Here is a 21,908-nt window from a genome sequence, read left to right on the forward strand (position 1 = left end):
AGTCCAGCGGAAGAGACACACCACACCACAGCGTGACGCGCACAGACTTCAGGGTATCCCTGCAGCAACGCAAGCTGAAGGTCTAAGCGAGCGGACAACGCACACCGCTTCAGAAACGCCAAAACGCTGCTCCGAGGCAGGCTGGGCATGACCTCCACAGAAGCCCCGAGCTCCCGACGCAGCCGTGGCTCCCAACAGAACCTCTGCTTGACTCTGAAGGCTTCTTTCGCTCCTTCGGGGATCTCTAACCTACTTTGTGTTAAGGCAGTCAGACATGAAACAAACTGATGGTTTCGAGGGCAAATGGCTTAAGGTGACCTCATGGCATCGATCCCTGCTGCAGTGGGAAGGATTTTGCCTGGGTAAACCCAGCTTGCTTCCTAGAAGGGCTGGGCTGGTCCTTCCCTTAAAAAAAATAACTGGTTAAATGCAAGAGTTTATGATTTAATACGTTATCTAGTAGGCACACAACAGCGAGTCTGTTAGAGAGCAAAAGAAATGACACTTGGAGCATCAAAAAGAAGCAGGGAGTGGCCGGGATGGTCAGATCCTTTCTGTCCAGAGGATGCATCCAAAGGTGCAGTGCCCTGGCAGGGTGAGCCCTCACGGGGAGGAGGCTCAGCCTCGTGTGCCAGAGGCATAAGACAGACAGCGAGGAGCAGCATCCACACGTACCATCTACCCCAGGTAGCAAAAACCATCAAGGGATTGACTTTTGCAGGAAAACGAGATTCAGAATCAAGCTCTCTCCAAATGGAATGAGCAGCAAGAATTATCTTGCTTTGTGTGACACAGCTCCATACAAATATCAGCTTTAGCAGAGCTGCTACCAGGGAAGTTTAATTCACCGTTCACACGTCCATTACCTCGGGGTGTTAAGAGAGAGCAGTAGGTAACTCTAAAAATTTGGATTTCAAATTGATCGATGACTGCAACTCTGTTAATAAAAAGTGTTTACAAACGCTGACTGTGTTAATCAAGTATAGTCAAAATGAGATTTGCTTTGCAACACACTAATGAATGCTTATGGCTTATGATTCACACACTTTGATTTTAATGAAACATTGAACAGGATTGTCAAAGCCATTTTAATTAAAACACACCATATATCACAGTGCTCTGCCCAGGCTTGAGCTAACTTTTCAGGACCATGTGTTATAGCGTAGTTAGTGGAGTTTATTAAGCTATTTAGAAGAATGGACCTTTTAAAGTCAAAGGGATTTTCATATTTCTGACTTCTTGGGCTCTCAGTGTCCAAAGAGCCAGGGAAACATTACGTGCATTTGCTGGTGATCCCATAGCCAAGATCAGATTATCTGGTATTTCCATTCTCCACTGAACCAGTCAGTCTTAAGCAACATGCACAGCTCTCAAGTCTGGCAAAAAAAAAAAATCACTTATTTTAAGCCTTTTACACAGATTTAGTCAAGCTGCAAAAGGGGCCACATTACAACACAAACATGGTGAGTGTTAATTTGAAATTAAAATGCACAGCCCTCAAGTCTGGCAAAAAAAAAAAAAATCACTTATTTTAAGCCTTTTACACAGATTTAGTCAAGCTGCAAAAGGGGCCACATTACAACACAAACATGGTGAGTGTTAATTTGAAATTAAAAAACCCCCAGAACATCAGAACAGAACTAATTGAATTAATTCATAATAAACTTATGCCTCAAACTGATCTTTGTCACGTCCCTATGCAGGTTACAGCACCGAACAGCAAGGATCCCACGGGTCTGTGGCTCAGGACAGACAGACAGGCAAGGAGAAACTTGTTCTTGGAAGCCTGGTAATTTTACGGTGAAAAAATGTTCTTACAACTACGATGTAAAATATTCAAGTGTCTCACATTTTGGCTAAGAGGTCAGACACAGTCACTTAGGCTATGAAGAAAATATCCCTTCCCAAAGAGGGATCTTACCTGAAATAAAAATATCAAATAACAATACGAGAATTAAATGCTATTTCTAGCCAAAAAAAAAAAAAGGAAAATTACCCAAACAAACCAAACAAACATTGGCTATTTGTCAATAAAGAAAAAGAAAAAGAAGTCTCTAAGGAACTACAGAAATAAGAAATAATCATGTTCACACAGGTTGCAGGCAGCGTGTTGTTCTGACTCACCTCCAACATGTACAGCAGAAATGAGTAAAACCGAAACACGTTCCTGTTGACTGAGTAACTCCTACTAAGGGAGAGTTATTAGACACCGAAAGTATTGTGCAAAGCAAATCTGTGAGCGCAAAGCTGAAGAGCTGAAGACTATCTTCAAAACAGTTCTGTTTTATTCCTAACAAATACACCAAATCCTCGCCTGCCTTGGGGCCTTACCCTCCTGCTGATCTTGGTGTCAAAAACACTGGCAACAATACTAGCCCTAAAAATGGAAGTGTTAAAACGTGTCCCGACCTCTGGTCCTGCGGTTTAGTCTTGCCTGCCTGTTCCATGGCGATGTTGACGGTTCAATCAAATCGCTTGTTGACTTTTCTGTCTAAGGGGAAAGCTCCAAGAATGGTTCAAGGGCGTATTCTTAACTCAATGCTCAAAGCATCTGTGAGATGTTACTTTATTTTCTAACTCAAATGTGTGGTTTTGAGGCTGTGAGCACCAAACACAGACAACAAAACGGACAGCCAAGACTAATGCTATGACTATTCTAGTCTTGCTCTCCAAGAAGCTGGATACGGTGCTGAGAACCTCTCCCACCGCCCGATCCAGCAGTAGGATTACAATCCCCACCCCAACATTACAAACTCCAGCTGCGCAGGAGACAGTGTGGTGGGACTTGCCGTGGCCGGTCTCCAACACACTTCCAAGCATGTGCTCTAACCTTGTGCAAGCAGAAACTCCACCGTGCCCAGATGTCCCTCAGACGCAGCCATCATCAGCGGCGTCCGTCCCTGCTTGTCTGCCATGTTCACATCAGCGCCGTGCGTGAGTAAGAGATCTACAATCTGCAACACACAAAGCGAGACCACGTGTTGTACGTCGAGACCCAGCTGGGAAGAAACCAGAGCCAACGAAGGGCAGAGCGGTCCCCATGTCTTGAAACCTCACCCCCAGGGCACGGTGCCCTCTGGGATTACTGCTGCGAGATCAGGGCATAGGAGAAGCAACGGAAGTATAAGGACAGGAAAAATGAGCTTTTAAGTCAAGAGCATCCCATTTGCTCCCCAAATGGTGAGATAACACAGTACTTAGGCAAAAGCTGTCTGTAGACAGCAAGAGCTCAGGGTGATTGAAGCATCAGTATCACTTCTTCTCGCTCTGATCATTCCCCAAAAGAGCTGGGGCTTGTCTTTTCCACTCATATTTCAGCAAGAGGGAAGGGATGCCCTGACCCTTACACTTCAGGTCACCCCGGTGTCACGAGGAACCCGCTCACCTGCCAGTGGCCCTGTCTCACGGCGCTGAAGAGCGGAACGACCCCACGGCGGTTGGGCTGTGCCACCGCGGCACCTTGCTCCAGGAGGAGCCGGCAGACCTCCAGCTTCCCGCGCCCGGCTGCCGCCGTCAGAGCTGGAGGAGAGAGAAAAGCAGTGAAAAGATCCACACTCTCCGTGGAGTTTTTTTCCTATCCAGAGATAGGTCTTTCTGCTGGATATCGAGGTGATGGTGCCTGAAATGCCAAACATATCTCACGACAGGCAAAATGAACGAAGAAAATGGGTTGGATCAGTACAGTTCTAGCTCTTACTTGTCATTTTAGTTTACTTCAAAGGTCAACTCATCCCTGAAAAGATCTCATAACATTATGGAAAGAGGCTGACTGGGACAATCAGCTTTCATTATTTTCCGCAAGTTGCAGTGAAACCAAGTAAGAATCACAGTAAGCATGAAATAATCCACAGGCACACGCGTCTGAGGTTCAAGGTGCTGCTGGAAAGAAACGCAGAACCTCGACACACAAAACCTTCACCCTTTCCCCCTGTGCCTCCTGCAGGTTGCCCTACGGCAAAAACCACAGGCTGCAAGACTGCGTGTGTCTTAGTAGGGGCACAACGTCCAGAGAAAACACAGGTCTTTGGGTACGTGCTGTCTCGGCAAGACCTTCTGCAACCTGTCCTGACTCATTCCACCACGACTCCAGGAGGGCAAGTGAGGGATCAAGCTGGAGGCACTGAGGATCACTGCCAGCCGCTGGCTGTCAGTCACATCGGTGGCTTTTCTCTGTCCGAACAAGCACAGGGCAGCATTATTCAGATGGAGGACTTTTAATATCCCACTTTAGCCTGTAGATCTTTAACACCAAGGAAACAACTGGAAAGCAAAAATGGTATGAATATGGTCAACTGTTCTCTGAGAAAAACGCTAATTCTGGGCTTTGTTTCTGGCCGGGACTGATCCTACCAGCAAGGGTCTTTGCAAAACCAAAGTTATCTCTCATTTCCAGTATTACAGGCGCTCACAATACTACAGGTGGGTAGAAATAACACCTGACAGCTCTCTCCCTGACAAAAATGTGCTGCTCTGTTAACTCAGAAAGTACGGTTGGCTTAGAAAAGACACATTCAATCTGAAAATAGTTCCAAGCGCAGGACCTGCCTTTGACTCGTCTTCAGTATTAATTTTAGACTTTTCGGTTCCTCCCTCCTCTCCCTAACTTTTCGTGCACTTCAGCACAGCTCCTCTGGCTCGATGCTCTGCTGCTTCTAGTAGGAGTTTGAGCAGAAGGTGGGAGTCTATTTCTAACTGACGTAGCTTGTTTTTTCTTTGAAGTACATTTCTGTGGGATGGCTGATTACGAGGTGTTGATGGGTTTCCAACTGCAACACTGTTAATGTTGGGGGATTTAATTAATTCTCTATTCTGCTCCACATTATGGTTGAGTTTTCTTCTCTTGAGGTTGAGAGACATCAAGAGTTAAAAGAGAAATCATCTTCCTGCCACAAGCAGAACATACTGCAAAATCTATAATCAGATCTATGTGGGTTTTAAACGTAAGCTACCAATATAGAAGGAGGACTGCGTGTAATGTGCACGGCAGAGGGATTGGTATGCAGGGCTTTTGGGTTCTATTTCTAAACCTGCCTGCACTTGAAATGTTGCAGGTTAATTTGAGGTATTTCACGTCAAAACGACTCATGTTGGCAACAATGAAAATACTGTAAATCACCTCAGTGTTTGGTGTTCACCATGAAATGTTCTTTGGAAAAGACTTTACTGAAACAGAATGATTTCATCCACGGCCATACCCCTCTCCACTCAGCCTTGCAATCCACTCTACCCGGATTGACACGTCTTTTTGCTACTCTGTTCCTCAGGGTCCAAAGCAACTGGTGCAGGTACGTAGCTCCAGCCTGTCCTTTGCAGTTCCAACTCAAGGGAAGATCAAAAGCTTCTGTGCTACTGAGCGGTCAGACCTTGCTGCTTCAGGAAGGTTCCACACCGATGACCTGGATTTGCTGCCTGCAGCTGAGAGAAACCTATCCAAGCTCATCTTGTGTAACGCACAGGTACCTGAGCATCTATCCTCAGAAATGGAGAGACTCTCCGAGGGGCAAAAGGAGCTCAATCCAGCCGGACTCCAGGAGAGCAACTCACTAAGGTACACCCAGACTTCATCAGTGCCCGTGCTTTGAACAGAAAGCTGGACCAGATAACCACCGTCATCTCTCCAACTACAATGAGACGGACAGTTTGCTGCTGCTCTGACCATGGGTGCCTCACCCCTCCTTCTCCAGCCTTCTAACCAAAGTGGCTTTGGTCATCCGCAGGCTCCAGCTCCACTGCTGGGCACCCCACACCCAGAACGCTATCCTGTGGCTAGTGTCCAACTGTCCAAGCCCAAAAACTCAATAAAACTACTTCAAGAAAACTTCTAGAAGTACTTGCTTATTTAAGCCTTTCAGCACTCCTTAGATGGACTTATCAACCCGTTTCTGACATCACCAACGTGCCTTACGACAACCATCCGTCCCTGAAAAACCCACAACACAAAGGTAAGGCTGTGCCTGTGTGTTGAAAGGAGAATGGAAAAGCCAAGGAAAGGTGATGAGAGGAAATCAGAGAAATGGAAATGGTTTTGTTTGAGGTTTACAGAGAGCTCCTGTGGCCCAGCATGAAGCCACCAGGCCCGGCCAAGGAGCCGCGATCAGGATCCTGGGCTGGAAAACAGGAACATTCATTTTGCAGCTTTTCCATGAGGACGTAGTGTCAGAAGAACAACTCACCATGCAATAACAAAGTCTTGGCATGAACACCATAAAACAGTTGCTGTATTTCTCAAAACACAGCTCAACCAAAACCTGAGACAAGTTTCAGGTGTGGACGTGTCCCCCTCCGTCAGCGAGCAACGTCAGACAAGCCACAGTCTCCAACACCAGGGATCTGCAACAGCACATTCTGCCTCTGTTGTTGTGCAGAACACGTCTGTTTTCTTAGAGAAAAAACAACTTTATCTGTAGAAGGAATCATTAAATCGTTCCTATACGGCACGTGTATCTGTTTCACAGCCTGGCAGCAAGACAAACACAGTTTGATGGAGTCGTTCTTTGCACCTCCAACTCTGATGGAGTTATTACAAGTGACTCAGATACTTTTGTGCTGGGTTTTGATATTAGTCTTGTCCCAGGGAGAAATATTCCATCTGGAGTTGGCTATAGTGTGCTGTCAGCAATTCCTAAACTTATGATGTAACTTGGCTCTGACATTTGGATGATATCAGGCTGATATCACTAAGCCAGGCAGGCAGCTCTGCTCTGCAGAAGATTAGACACACGTGCAACAAGTATCAAAAACCAGACAAGACGCAATTCAGATTTTTACAGCAGATTGCTATTTTTAGGCGGAAGCCAGCATTTATCTTCAAATTTATCTAAACTCTCTATTTACTTTTCAGAAAATAGTAATAAAACAATGTGAAAGGGAATCTTGAGATCCATATGAACTTGTCCTGCCTGTGACAGAACAAAGACTGCTGAATTTGGTGGTTGGCTTGTTTTCGCTCACTTTCCCATTTACCTACCACCAATTTTAATGGGATGCATGGGTATTCCTTTGAGATGGCTCCTCAATTTCTGTGCCATTTGCAAATCACAAATCTACATTCCCAACTATCCCAGTTACTCAGAAACCCCTCTCAGACAGAGAAACTCCCAGATGTCTGCGTGAGTCCAGCTTTTGGCATTGCCGAGGGAGGGGTATGGGAAGGGGGACAACAGAGATGGAAAAGGCTTCTGCTGAAGAGTCCTTGAGGCAATGGGCAGGCTGGGAACGGCAAAGCTGTCCAGGACCCAAGGAAAGAAAGAGAACAGCCGGACTTTGTCAGGGAAAGGAGTGTGGTGCTCAGCCTTCAGAGGGGAGAGCACAGCTGAGCAGGAGAACGCAGGATGGCAGAGCTCCAGGGACAGGCAGGGTTAGACACCGGTTCAGAAAACACCGATGGCTTTACACCAGGCTTTGCCAGATTCATCCAGGCAACTCAGGACTATCTTAACTCAAGGAGCTTATCTGTAGTACCTGATGCTGCTCATGAGGTTACACTGCAGGGAGACATCTTAGTGGTTTTTGACTAAACTCTGAAGGCATCCGGATCACCACCCTATTTACAAGTTAGCCCTCAGGACCCAAACACCAGAGAACATTTTGGATGAGCTGTCTTTGGCCCAGTTACCACCGTGAACTGTGAGCTCACCAACAGCGAATTCGTCGTCCTACTACCAATGCTCAGTCATTTCATTTGACTAATTCCATATTCAATTTTTTTGGTCTCCCACGACACCCTAGGGGCACTTTTAAATTGCTTATTTATATATGTTGCCCTTATTTCTACTAATAACGGCACAATGCCCTTGCTACTCAGGTATGTCCCTGTGGGTGCAGGAGCCGATTCCTTCCCTAATATCCCACGTGTGGCCCAGAACAGCCCGGCCACCCGCCAGGCCCTCTGCCGGGACAACGCACCCTTCCGTCTTTGTCCCTTAAAGCTCAGGGGCAATCCTTTCTGATAGACTCCACTCAATACAAGGCTCTAATAAAGCTACATTTTCAAACGTACAGGGTATGAATCAGCTCAAAATATAACCCAGCTTTTTTCTGCCTCCCTCTTCTAACCAGAAACAACCTGACCAAAGACCAAGCCACACGCCAGCCCGTCTGTACCCTTGGATGGTGTCATTTTTAAACGAAGCTGACAGAATCAAAATCAGTGCTCCGTTACCCAGACAGGAACATTACCTTGGTGTATTAACTTGACAGGAACATTACCAGTGATGCAAGTAGATTAGTGAGTTGAGTACAAAAGACAGTGGGCAATATTTAGGAGGTCATTGGAGTTAAAAGCTAACAACTCCAAGTCTGAATATCTCAAGAAATGGAGATGATAGCGTGTTTTGTATCTGTGGACTGGAAGGGGTGAATGGCTGCTTTTGTTTTGGTAGAAGTTAGGAAAGCAGGGCTTCTGTATCATACCCATCAATACAAAAATATAGTATTGCACAAAAGGACATTCATTTAATCACCAGGTGCTAAATAATGAGACTTTTTCAGAAAAGTCAATGGATAATTTAAGAGTCATGGCGCTGCATGCAACGAGGAATGAGAGAGAGAAACAGGGAGATGCTTTGGATAAATATGCCTAATATCAAGACAGAAAAAGCAGAAATTTGTGTCCATCTCACTTAACGTGAGATGTTTCAGAGAAGTTAGTGGCCTGGTTGTCAGAGATGCTGCATGCCTGCATGCTCTGAGAAGGGCCAGGAGCTGCAGAAGCTCAGGATTTTCAAAACCCAAATTTCTCTGTTTTACTTGAGTGCAAGCTCCACCCCGGCACCTGTAGATCACCTGAAATCAAATCAGAGGAATTGATCTTTCTCCCTTCATCAAAACAATGCCAGGGATCAGGGATGCCTCAGGTGATGGGGAGACCATAAATACAAACGCAAACATGCAAGAAGCAGCTACAGCATCTACAGAAATCACCTGTCTCTCCCCAAAGGCTGTCAAAGCTGTTGATTTGTGCTCGCTCCACCTCCTCTTCGTCTTTTTCTGGAAGATCGAGCAGGTAGGAGACAATCTAAAACAAAATGACATGTCAGCTCACGAACCTGGATGCGTTACATATAAACTGCTGACATCTTAACACGAGCTGCTCTGAATACACAGAGGAAAAGGAACAGTCTCTGCCTGGCACCCTGAGCTCAAGTAAATATTCTTCCAGAGATTAATCACTGAACCTGCTGCCCTGTACAAGCAAACATAACCCACCCAAGTGTCTTGATGTGACTGCACGTGATGAGCTTTCGCAGTGTCAGTTCCTTATAACTGTGTCTGTCCTGCTGCAGAAGACCCGGCGCGTGCAGTGGACGTCCCTTCATCTGCCGCTACAGCTGCTGTAACCAGTGAGGAAACATCCGTGCGTCCGTCTGTATCAACTCTTACCTGGCTGGGTGCAATGAGCACAATCGTCCCCTTTTACTGCTGGGGAAACTGAGTCATGGACAAGCGATGTAATGGCGCAGTTGTAATTGTCAGCCTCTCTACTAGCTCAAGCTCCAGTCAAGATGAAGTTACTTCCAGAAACTATCAGCTCCTTTCTAGCAAATACCATTTTTAAGCAGACTGTTAAAAAGTTTCCCACTATGTTTTTCTTCCAGCTGGGGATGCTTGAAACCCCAGAGAAGCAAATTAACTTCTTTAAAGGTAAATTAAAGGATTTAATTGACTGAAAACTGGCAGAAAATTTCAGTGTTTGGATCCTACGATGTGAGAAAGCAAGAGGCGAAGAAGAAAATGGGGATTTTACTTTAGTGATGAAGGACAAAAACATTTCTCTCATTTTAAGGAAAAGCATTATCTGCTGGGGTCTAGGCTACAACCAGCGTTTTCTGAGTACTGGGAAGGAAGGCAGGAGGAAAGGAAGCCGTCCCTGCTCCACTGCCTGCAGGCACAGACCGAGAGAGGCAGCAGCAGAGCGGAGCAGGGATTTTGGTGCCAAGTGCCATCTTCCCATGTCCTGCCAGTGATGCTCTAGTGCTAAACGGGACATTGGGAATGACAGTGGCATAAGTGGGGAACCAGAAACGCAGGAGAGTACCAATAGGGAAGATGCTCTTGAAGTGATGCCCGTGGTACTCCCACAGCAGATCCCTCATGTGAACATTGCTGCCTCGATGGCAGAGCGTGAGCTTGGTGTAACAAACTCTCTGTGCACTCGGCTGCCCGCCCAGCAGGGCATATAATCACAGTATAATCACAGCAAGGACTCCAGTGTGGCTCCATCAGTGACTAAGATCACTTTATAAACATGCCAAACACTTGTTTTATCACCAAAGTTGGAGACAAAGGGCAAATTGATCATCAGCTCACATCTCCTGTGACTGCAAGCACCTTAAAACAGGGAACTGCAGTATTTTCTGTAAGCAGTCATGCACCTTTTATGGTACAAAAGGAATATTAAACAATTCCAAAACTCCCTTCTCTAAGTTGTAAAGGTGACCAGTATTATTTGGGGGAAAACTCCCATTTTAAAAGTCCTGTGCCCTGTTACAAAGTATGTCCTCAGTGTGCAGATCTTTAGGGTTTTAAAGTCACATCTGCTTCTAATCGGTTCAACTCACGGTCTCTTAGCTAATAAGAATTTCCTAGCTTGCTTTAATTACCTCCTCTGATCTGAGCACATTACCTATGTTTTCATGGATTATGCTTAACAAAAGCAAAATCTAAACTCAAGTAAATGAGAGAAGCTCAATTTAGCAAAGAAATCAGGCAATACAAAAATCCCCAAAGACTGCTTCTCAGTAGGAAAACACATCATTTTCCACATCAAAAATCTTTATCAGTATGATAGGAAGAACCTCTTCGCCTCTTCTCTCCCCCAACACACAGTCCAAAGCTATATGGTCTCACGTTCTCCTACGAGTGCTGGAGGAGCAGCATAAGCAACACGCTGTTTATCCATCCTTGCTTAAAGGTTTATTCCAACAACTTAAAAGTTTATTCCAACAACTTAAAGGCTTGTTACGCTTCCTCTCTTGGACACCTGCCCAGACCACAGGGTTTGCCAAGGGATCTGTGAACCCCACTGCCTGGGATGGGATGGGAAGGGGAGGAAGAGTAGGACAGAGGTACTGACTCCACCTCTGAGACCCTCTTTGGTCAATGGTTTGGCTAGGAAACCCAGTCAAGCCTTGGTTTCCCACCCCGCAGAGGCAGTGATGTGCTGGTAGGTCTTACCTCGGTGTAACCCATGCTGGCTGCAGCGATCAGCGCTTGCTGGATGGCGTGGCTCTTCTTAAACACTCCCTGCTGTTGCCCAGCCATGGTCCAGTCGCATTGGATCAAGAATTTCACCACTTCCAAGTGTCCTCTGAGAGCAGCGTGAACCAGAGCGCACTGACCGTTTTTGTCCAAATGATCCACCTTGAAAAGAGATGGTAAAATACAATTAAGTCAAATCATGGGCAAAATGTCTTCGTTTCTTCAGAGTTTCCAGCCCTGGTTTCAAAATAATGCCACATGTGCAATGTGTGCATTTTTCTGGTAAACTATCCCTTCCGCGACCAGAAAACAACCATTCCCAAAGCAACTCTGCCCCAGGCTTAGGCATCCTCTTGGCCACAAGTGTTTGCTTTGGGTAAGTTACCATTATTTTTTTAGCTTTCTTCAGTTTTCTTCAGACTCAAAGGCTGCAAAAGCATTTTTCCCTTTGTGTCCCGAAGTCCAGTAATCGTGTTTTCTCGCAGATTGAAATCACACGCACTGATATCATCTCCTTTATCCAAATCCACAAAAGGAAAACCAGCTTGTTTTCCAGACACCATTTCTTTCAAGAGACACAGAAGTGCCTCAGCCTGCAGTTGAACGCACTTAACGCGAACCCAATGCAGGCAGAAGTCAATAGGAAACAGAGATCGTGCTTGGCAGCCCTGTAGGAACTTCTCTGGTTGGCTTTTCAGGACAGGGCATGGTTTTCACTCGATGCCTGAATACATCAGCTGGGATTTCTAGGTCTTATCCCAATACCAGAAACTTGGAGAAAACAGGACAGGCAGATTAGCTACCGTCCTCCTGCCGGTTAACTCCTTCAGAGCTCTGCAACGTATTATTTATCACTTCTTATAAACACAAGAAATAATTCTTATATTAATATATTCTACTAATATTAATTAAAGTTATAGAATATGTATGACAAACATTTCTCATAATACATTTATATTAATAATATACTAATATTTCTCATTTCTCAACTTATGCAGCAATCAGTGTTGCAGTTTTCTATGCCAGAATCAAACATCTCCGCCTTCAAACTAAACCCAGCTGGTTTCGGGGTATTTCCCCAATAGTCAGGGATACTGAAGGAAAGCTATGAGTGGCAGGGCTTTTGCATTGCACTGTGTAGCCCAGATATTCCTCTTCTTGGAGGTGGAATGCTGCTTCTTGCCAACAAGTGTCAGGGAGCTACCCAACTCTCTCAAAATAGCCCAACAAAAGCAGAATTCTTTTTTTCCTTCATACTGTCCTCGCATTATTACAGACAACACGGCAAGATCTAAACGGGTCCCTCAATCATCCCGACTTTCATACCAAAACTATACAAACCCATATTTTGCTTTTTGAACTGAAGCTAAGCATATAGAGAAACCACAAATTGTTTCCAGGAGGCTCCACTTCAAAAATCAGCACAATTTTCTTCTTCAACAAAATATTTAAACTTGACTCATTATATACAATTAAAACTCCAAACACTCACCACAAAGCTAAACAAATGGTATTTTTCTAGGACAAGCCTGATACAAGTCTTTGGAAAATGTGTCCAAGGAGATATTTCAAGAACGCTCCATGCTGCAGAAGCAACGTCGTCATTTTAACCTCGGGAGGGTCAACGACTTCTCCAGAACATCCTCCAGCAGGCCATCCGAGCGGCCTGATCAGGCAGTTCCTACCTCAGACCTGAATGCCAGAAAACTAATTACTGACTCTCAGGAGTTACTTAGCTGTGGTGTCCACGCGAGATTTTCAAAGCCACTGCATTTTGGCAGAAAATCAACCCTCCGCAGCAGCATCCTGGCTTCATCTGCTGCAGGACAGCCTTTAGTGAGCGTTAGGTATCCTGCTGGCAGCTTGTGCCCTGCCTTGTGTAAACGTGTAACAGTTTAAATCAGCTTTTAGAGGAACGTGGTCACTTTACCTTGGCCCGTTTCTTGCACAGCAACACGACGATACTTAGAAATCCAGCAGCAGCCGCGTAGCCAAGGGGGGTCAGGCCACTTTCCGAAGCGGCGTCTACGTTGGCCCCAAACTCCAAGAGCAAAGCCACCATCTCCGTGTAACCCAGGTGAGATTGGACACACAAAATAGGGGCGTTGTTCAGAACTTCAGTCCGATAATTCACGTTTGCACCTCCTAAAATCAGCAACCGACTGACCTGCGCAGGGAAAGAAGAGCTCCTGTTAGCTGAGCTTTATGGAGAGCCATTAGTTTATTGTCAGGGCAACAACAGAATGCAAACCAGGGCCCTCTGCACCTTTCCAAGCAAACAGCGAAAGACATAAAATGCCGAGTAAAAACACTCGCCAAATATATGGTCCCATTTTAGGTGGAAGGAACAGTTTAATCTTTCCCCTGAATGGTTGGTAAGTGGTTTCAAGGGTGCAGCCTCCCTTCGTTTCAGAACAAAGTCACTACAGGCGAGCTGGGGACACAGCATCTCTCACAGGAGGATGGGAAATTCAAACACACAGCTGGAGAGAAGAACTTTATTGACCGTCCTTCCCCTGGGATCCTCTCTGGGGCTGGCTTTGGTTATCCTATGGCACTGCCCGGCTTGCACGGCTCCCTCTGCACTTGGCAGCAGCAGAAAAGGCTCTACCCGATGCTGGAGAGAGCGGCAAGGAAGGGACAGGGGGACAGACACCCGGCTCACCTTGCCTGTATGGGAAGGAGCTGGGGCAAACACCCTTCCAGATGAGGAACAATTTGAAATCTGTATCACGGTCTGAAATCCCTTCTGCTGTAGAGATGAAGTTACTTAAGCTAACGCATTCATCCTTACCAATGCAAATGGGCACGAAGTGCCTGAACTACCACGTGAGCACGTGCCGTTGTGTTTGGCATCGCCTCCCAGTTAGTGCCTGTCTAAGCCAGAGCCCTTTATGGGGCTGTCGAATTCCAACACCAGTTGTCACATCCCACATCTTTGAGGAAGACTAATGCAAGCGAACCATTTCGCATAGGCACAAATTCACTGTTCACTTGCAGCTATCAAAAAGAGATCCCTGGTCCAAATAGAAGAGTCGAGGGATCATCCCAGATGGTAACAAAATCCCAGCTGAACTGATGACCCCTCCCCACCTCAAGACAAACGCCCAGCAGGCTGCCCAGCACTGCCTGGGTAGGACCACTGCCGGGGCAGGCAGCTACAGCCACCACTCCATGCACGGTGACGGCGCATCGCTGAGAGCTCCTCGTCCGAGCTCTGAACCATCCCAGCTCTCCTCCTTCTCCAGTACCTTTATGTTTGGGGTGTAGAGATTTCTCAGAGATGCCAAAGCCATCGAAAGACCTTCAGTACTGTAGGAGATCCAAAGCCCTTGCAGGATGGAGGAAGATACCCCAACTTTTTTACTCAGCCCCTAAAAAAGAAAAGATGACTTAGATCCAAGTGTACAAATATGCTCAATTACACTGGGCAGACTCTCCTGGGTCTTTGGCCTTCAAAGCATTTCAAGACACTAACAGCTGTACGCAAGACAACGTGACAATTTGCCACATCCAACCTTTGCAGTGAATTAGTAAGCTTGGAGGAAATAACTTGCAAAGTCATTGCAGCCATCTTCAAGATCTAAGAAAGCCAGGATTGAACTCTGAGCAACCTGAATCGATTCAGCACCCTCAGAAAATGTCATGCTAAGGAGCACAACATGCTTCTTTTTTAATAAAGTACACATTATTTTGGCAGAACTGATTCACAAAGTTTCCTTATTATTCACACAGTTAAACCAGATGACGGTATCAGCTCACAATGAGATAAATTAAGGAAGTCTCAACCACAGCCTAGAAGAGTATTCCCCTACCTCATACCAGACTGCCTCCAAACTTTCCAGCTGGCATCTGTGATAAGGCTATACGTAATATATACAAGGTCTGACATCTTTTTCCAGCAACACTAACTGGCAGAGCACAGAACTGTTAAGCAAGTTTCCCCTTCTCCTATTGAGGGAGGAAGAATTGCTCTGCAGCCAACAGATGGGAGCAAACAGCTGGATGGAAGATGAGAGGAATGGGTTTGCAACTCCAGCAACGAACTTTGCTGCGTGTTGTGCTCCATTGTGCGACGCGGGTACGCCCTATACGTTGCTGTTCTGCTACTGATTTACCATTAAAGTCTGATGTTGCCGTGGAAACCGTACAGACATCTTTAATTCTGTTTTGAGATGTAAACCCTGATTTCTACTTCCTTGCACGCCGTGCGGTCATTTCTATCTGTGCAAAGCAGCAGGATCACACTTCAGTTGGAAAGTCGTTTGTATGACAGCCTGACACGGATGCCGTCGGGTGGCGGGAAGAAAACCAGCAGCAAAAGGTGGGATTTCTTTCCTCTAAAGGAAGATGTGCAGGAATCATCATCTTAGCCCGCTGCTAGACTCAGCTGCAGACCTCTAATACCTACGTGTGAAAGATATTCTGAAGTATCGCACCAGCCATCAACAGATTTGTCACTTGAAACGGTTTTACCATAAAAAGAAGCAACAGATTAGACAAGCTCTTGTAAATAATAACTCCATGTGCTTGTTTCCTTCAAAATTCAGGGAGTTAAATAGAGAGAAATATCCGCTTGCGTTAAGAGGCAGAAAAAGAGCTCAGGAATGTTAGCCACCATCAAACACTGCTTTTGAAACGACACAATTCAGGACATTAAAGGTCAGTATTAAATGTCAGTGAAGTCAGTACAGTGTAATTGGACAAATGGAAAACTATTCTATAATACATGGTTAAAATATTTTTAAAACAGTTATAATACTATCAAACCTATACATAAGCTATTTGAGTCACCATCAGGACTGAGGGAAAGGGTATGTATTTTCAGAATAGCCATCTGAAGATAATCACACGTGCTATAAAAATCTTAACCACTGAATTAGAATGTATATACTTAGATATTAGTGCAAGACATAAAAGATGACATTTATCCTTTAAAGAAGAAATACATTCAACACCATTATCATTCAGCCGCTGAAACAAAACTGCACTATTTCTCATTTTACAGATCGTATCTTCCTTTTCTATTTCCCTTTTCTGCCCAGAACTGTAAAGCAGGTTGAATCCTTCAGCAAAAGCAAATCCCAACTTGATGCAGCATCAAACCGAAATACCGTCAGTGGTTTCCACTTTGCTGGGACCATCTGACACAGGACCAAGGCACGGCCTGACCATGCACCTTTCATTTGAATAACCTCGCCAACCCCACGCAACCCCAGTTTTCAAACAGGCTTGCTTTTTTTTCCTCCTACACTCTTGTATGCAGCCGTCAGCATCCTTCATTTCTAACTTATCGCTTCCTCTGCTATTTGGCCATTGGTACCTTCAACACAAGACCTTTATAAGGCTGTTTTTCAAGGAATATCAGACAACTTTACATACTGTAGCTGTCAAAATCAGTGTTTCTGCCTGTAATTGTCATTACATTCTCAATCCGGGGATGAGGGAGACCCATTTCTGGATTACTGACATTTTAGCTAACTAATTTAAGATGAAATTAAAACCTTCTCTTTGGTTGATTTGCAAAACATACGTCAGCCTGAAGTTTGGGTCTTCTTGTATCGTTACTGCACATTTCTCTTCTTGCCCTTTCATTCCATGCCAGGCTTTCCAAGCTGGGTTTCCATATGCTCCTGTTAAGACTGGTAATTGCTTTAAAAGACTAAAACATTTGTACTTTTTTTTTTCCCCCCCCCAAACTGTTCGAGGATGTTTGTGTTTAAAAAAGAAAACCAGCAGATCTCAGCCACGAAGGGAAGAGGAGAGTGTGACAGCTTCTTATCACCTCCCGTACGTCAGGTCATCACCTCGTGTCTGTGCATCACGGATCTTCGACACCTGGAAATTCCAAGTGCCCGTTGTTACCTTGAACAAGGAACCGATGGATTTGAACTGACAGGGATTGGGGAAAGACAAATAAGTTTTCTGCACTGTTTAATCAAAGTTTGTCTCCATACCCAGCTCTCAGTACTACCTGGCTGGACAAAATGCTTTAGCCCTGTTCTAATCCTCTCCTGGCTTCATGAGGGATAAATAAAATAGAATTACAATGGCATCAGGCCTCCACAAATACCTTTAAAAGTAGGATCTTTGTGTCTGCGGAAAACTGCGGCTATAACATGATAACTTCAGGAAAAACACACTGAATTGATGACCTGACATGCTCCCTACTTGGCAGAAAACCCATGCCATACTGGTAATGGCTTCAGTAAAAGATCAGACAGAATGAAAAGCTTGAAAGGGAAAAAATGCTTGTTTAGAAACAAATACAGTCAGTAACAAGAGGAAAAGGAGTCTGTGTACGTACTCTTGGAAAACCTTCTTTAAAGGATGCTCGAGATCTTAAATACGGTCTGCAATATTCCAGCTCAATGACTCCTTCAAAAACTAACGCAGCTATTGTTTCACGCAGTAAACACTCAGAAATTCTCAGTAAACACTTGTTAAAAAAAGGAATAAAAATAAATCTATTCAAGGAAAAGCACAAGACTAAGTTTTACAGTGTTTCTAATCCAGCTAATCCAAACCCTTTCAAAACTTCATAGTACTTCTAAATAACATACTGTTACGCTTATCTGTCACCGAGACATACTATTCTTACTGCAGTGTTGCAAACCCAAGGATTTTACTGAGCGATTAGAAACAGAAGGCTGTACTGACATTTTTCATATGCTAATTGGCATTTTCTACTATTGTAAATATTGCTCAATTAAATCTGGAATCTACAGGCAACTTGTCCACTTAACGAAAACTGTCATTTGTTTAGAGCCTAAAACTCTGTTATTTGTTTCTACGGTGGAAGTGTGAAATGAAGAAGATTTGGAACCAGATTTAGATGTAAACGGCAGCTGAACAGTAAACTCACTGCTGAATGTGGCCTTGGGAATGTAAGTCAAAATCCGAAAATTATACACTGATCGGGTAAGGCGCCGATCTGGGGATTTTCCCTTTGGCTCCAGCCATCGCCTTCCCAAACGAGGAGACTTTGCTGCTAGACCTGGTGGTGAATTTGACACAGGGAACTCAATAAATAAATCCAAGAGGACTGACACAAGGCAGAAACTACCTGTATGCTCTAGGAGTACTAACAGGAGTGTTGAAGTTCTTAAGTTATAAAACCATATATTGAGCAGATGAAAATACAGCCTCATTTTCACCAGTGTTAAGCACCCACAGACCCTAATACTTTTAAGAGATTCTGAATTTCCTGTGACCTTACAAATCCACCCTCTCATTTCCAGCTTCTGGTATATGGCCCAACAGGCACAAGAATGAATCTTAGTTTATGGGTCATATTGATGCTCACATCCAAGCTTGCCTTTCACATATCTTAAATGTCTGTGTGAAGAGTAAAATGGACCGACCACCAGATTTTAGCTACCATCAAATTTTCCCTTTACGACCTAAATTTTGGGTTGTATTCTTCAAAACCACTTCTTTTAAGAGAGTTATTTTTTCTAGATGTTGTTACAGGAACTCATCTTACATGGGAAGAAACCTCTTACGATAGAAGAGTAATTTTAGGTAAGGAGGCTATCTGCTGAATTTACAGTCTGAAGGACGGTTTAATCTCAAGGATTTCTTATATAGCATTGCCAATTTTCTAAAGCTCACTTCTACACGTTTCAACAGCCTGAAGCAATCACACTTCTTACAGCAACCCTAAAACAAGAAGAGACTGAACGCTGCCAGTGCTGGCAGACTGTACGCAGCGGGGATGGCTGTCTTCAGTTGGCATAAGTCTTCATTTTAATTTTTGTTACCTTAAAAATATGTGCTTTGAGAATGTGATGTCCCAGTTCAATAGTTTGCTGTCGATTTAGTTTTCCTTCTTGACGGGAAAACCAGAAGGCAAGTAATGTGTGGCCACTCCTAAAATCAGAAGAAAAAGTATGTTAGTATTTGCTTGTTACACCAACAAAACAACTTTTGACAATCGTTCTTCCTCCTGTTAAGCCTCCGATCTCATCCAGTTTTGGGAAACAGAGCTGGAGTAATTTTCACTTGAAAACCACCAACTAATTGCATCCTTTATTATCGGTGACCACTGATAGCTCAAAAACCCCCAAACATTGGGGGACAGCAAAAATAAAACAACATACTTTCTATGAGCAGATGTAAATTCGGCAACACCAGAGGTACAATTCCATGAAAGCTGAAGTGCTGCTTTTATAGTCACTTTGCAGAGGAGAACTGTACTTTGAAAGCACGCCACCAATCCTGAAGTCATTAGAAAATGACATATTTAAAAACCTCACACTTTGAAAAAACCATCCTTTCAATGACAACGACATTCTCCACCCTGTGACACGTCCTGCCGAGCGAAGCCACTTTATTTCCACGTAAAACTCCTTCTAAACACATTATCCAGCTTTTCCAGTAATAAAGATGCTTCTGGCAATGACCTACCAGGTTGACAACCAAAGTGAATTAACTGAGCTACACACAAAGTCCTGTTTAAGGCAAAACATAATAAAAGAGACAATAACTTCCTTCGCTAATGGTGATTTTTACAGCCGGTTTTAAACATACAGACTTCCAGCTTGTACCACTGCAAGTTCAACATGGCTGAGCCTTCTCAAAGATGCGAGAAGCTGGTTCTTCACACACACACCCAAAACACACGTGGGGCAAAAATGTGAAGTATTGCAAAGCATTTCTGGATGAGACCGGCAAATACCTGCCCGTGCGGGCACGCGTGGCTGTGACAGCAGGAGATGCAGCAAGCAGGGGAGGAGGCCACCGAGGCTCCACGCTTGGACCTCAGTGGTCTGGGGAGTTGCAGGTTTCTTGGTTTTGCCAACAAATTTTTATTCTTCTTTAAGGCCCTGGGTACTCCCAAGGGAGGCTTTTTTAACCCACTTCTTTTCTGGAACTCATTAGAAATGTGACTACACATAAAAGCAATCAAATTCCTTCCAGCCAAAGAAAATAAAATATGATATCAGCTGTGGCTTTCAAAGGGCTTTTAAGGACAGGGAATGTTATTAGCTCATCAGTATTTGGTAAAGCAAAGAAGTACTTGGGACGGCCAAATGTCAAGTAAATATTACAAAAGACAGAAGCTTTCACAATGGTGGGGATTTACCAGTGCATCCACATCCAGGGAGAATGATCACCCCTGTCTCAGAATAAACTCAGAATAAAAGCGAAAGACTTGTAATGCCATGGCCAGGTGTTTGGCAAGGTCTCCCCCAAGCCCTGCCAACGAATCTCCTTTTGGACCGATAACACACGGATTCATTTTAGCGGAGCCCGATGACGCTTTGCCAGACCTCGTGGTACTGGTAGGATGTGGACATGTGCCCGCTGGAGGGGTGGGATGTAAGAAAAAGGCATTTAGTTTTCCAAGGCAGGACTTGATCCCCAAGTCTTGGTAGATGAAAGAGCACCGCATCCCATTCACACGTAATAAAATAAAACACGTTCACTGGTGAGAAATTCTGTTGTGCCTCTCTCCTAAACGCAATTAAATTTATAGGGGCACCATCAACTCAAAGAATAAACTGCTGTCTGAACTGTTTTTATTGACTGATGGTACCCTTCACACTTTGGGTGACTTGAGCTGAAAAAGAAACCGAAAAAACCCTCTTTTTTGCATGCTTTGCCTGTCACGCTCCATTTCACACCCTGGCCTGGCATACGGCGAGGTGCCTGCGCCAGGATCCCGTAAGCTCCATGCTCCCCATCACCGGAGAAGGAGAAGCTCCTCCAGATGGTGACTCTAACCTTCACGCTTTGGGTGACTTCAGCTGAAAAAGAAACTGAAAAAACCCTCTTTTTTTGCATGCTTTGCCTGTCACGCTCCATTTCACACCCTGGCCTGGCATACGGCGAGGTGCCTGCGCCGGGATCCCGTAAGCTCCATGCTCCCCATCACCAGAGAAGGAGAAGCTCCTCCAGATGGTGACTCTGCTCATCAAGACAAAGCTTTGATGCCTCAGCTCAGTGCTTAAAATTAGACAGGATGCCTTGTGCACAGGGCAGTGCCACCGATTTCTGCGTGTCGGTGCTGTGAAAATGCTCTATATAGCGCCAACAGAAGGGACAAAACATAAACAGCTGGGAAAACAGAAGGGCCTTGGAAGCGGTTGTAGCACCTTAAGTTATCTACAGCTTGCTGCCTTTCCTTCCTTTTGCTCTTGCCCTCTTTGTTCCCCATCTTTGGAGCGGGAGGAGAACATCAGGTCACAGCCTTTTAAAGGAGACAGACAAATCCCTCCGTTCATTACACTCATTAACCTCCAGGAATGACGAAAGGAGAAACAGATCGGAAGGAAACAAGTGACTATGAGACACAGCTTGAGCGTTGCTAGATACAGCTGCAAGTCAAGGAGCGCAGCAATTGCTAGATTTTATCTGTCCCCATTCAGGCAGATTATGAAAATCTATAATCACTCTAATACACTCAACGCATCTCAATAGCTCGTCAGCTTCACAGCCCCGCGCTTACGGTTTGGAGAAGAGCCAACGCATTTACCTCCACTAGAAGGTCGGTGGTGCCAAGTGCACTGAGAGCCATCAGCTCGGTCCGTCCGTGGGCAGAGTCAGGAGGCTGGCGACCCTGGACCCCAGCCTTCTGCTCCGGATCCGAGTGCGGCTGCACAACGGGACCCCGCAGCCACCCCTCTCTACCTCTGTTTTTCACATCACAGAAAAAGACATAATACCAGTTGTTGGCTTGCGGATGGAAAACTCTTCGAAAACGT

General features: G+C 44.9%; 1 protein-coding gene across 1 annotated transcript in view; it reads right to left on the reverse strand.

Annotated features, from left to right (window-relative positions):
• TANC2 (tetratricopeptide repeat, ankyrin repeat and coiled-coil containing 2) overlaps positions 1–21,908 on the reverse strand; it is a gene marked incomplete at its 5' end in the record, with an annotated part of 106,460 nt that overhangs the window by 11,465 nt on the left and 73,087 nt on the right. The window contains 7 exon segments of the mRNA XM_009696372.1: positions 2,831–2,954; positions 3,386–3,519; positions 8,923–9,016; positions 11,176–11,361; positions 13,130–13,366; positions 14,451–14,573; positions 18,963–19,071. Coding sequence (XP_009694674.1) covers positions 2,831–2,954; positions 3,386–3,519; positions 8,923–9,016; positions 11,176–11,361; positions 13,130–13,366; positions 14,451–14,573; positions 18,963–19,071 — 1,007 coding nt within the window.

Source organism: Cariama cristata, unplaced genomic scaffold (genome assembly GCF_000690535.1).
Source record: "Cariama cristata isolate BGI_N322 unplaced genomic scaffold, ASM69053v1 scaffold2833, whole genome shotgun sequence".
Taxonomy (NCBI): Eukaryota; Metazoa; Chordata; class Aves; order Cariamiformes; family Cariamidae; genus Cariama; species Cariama cristata.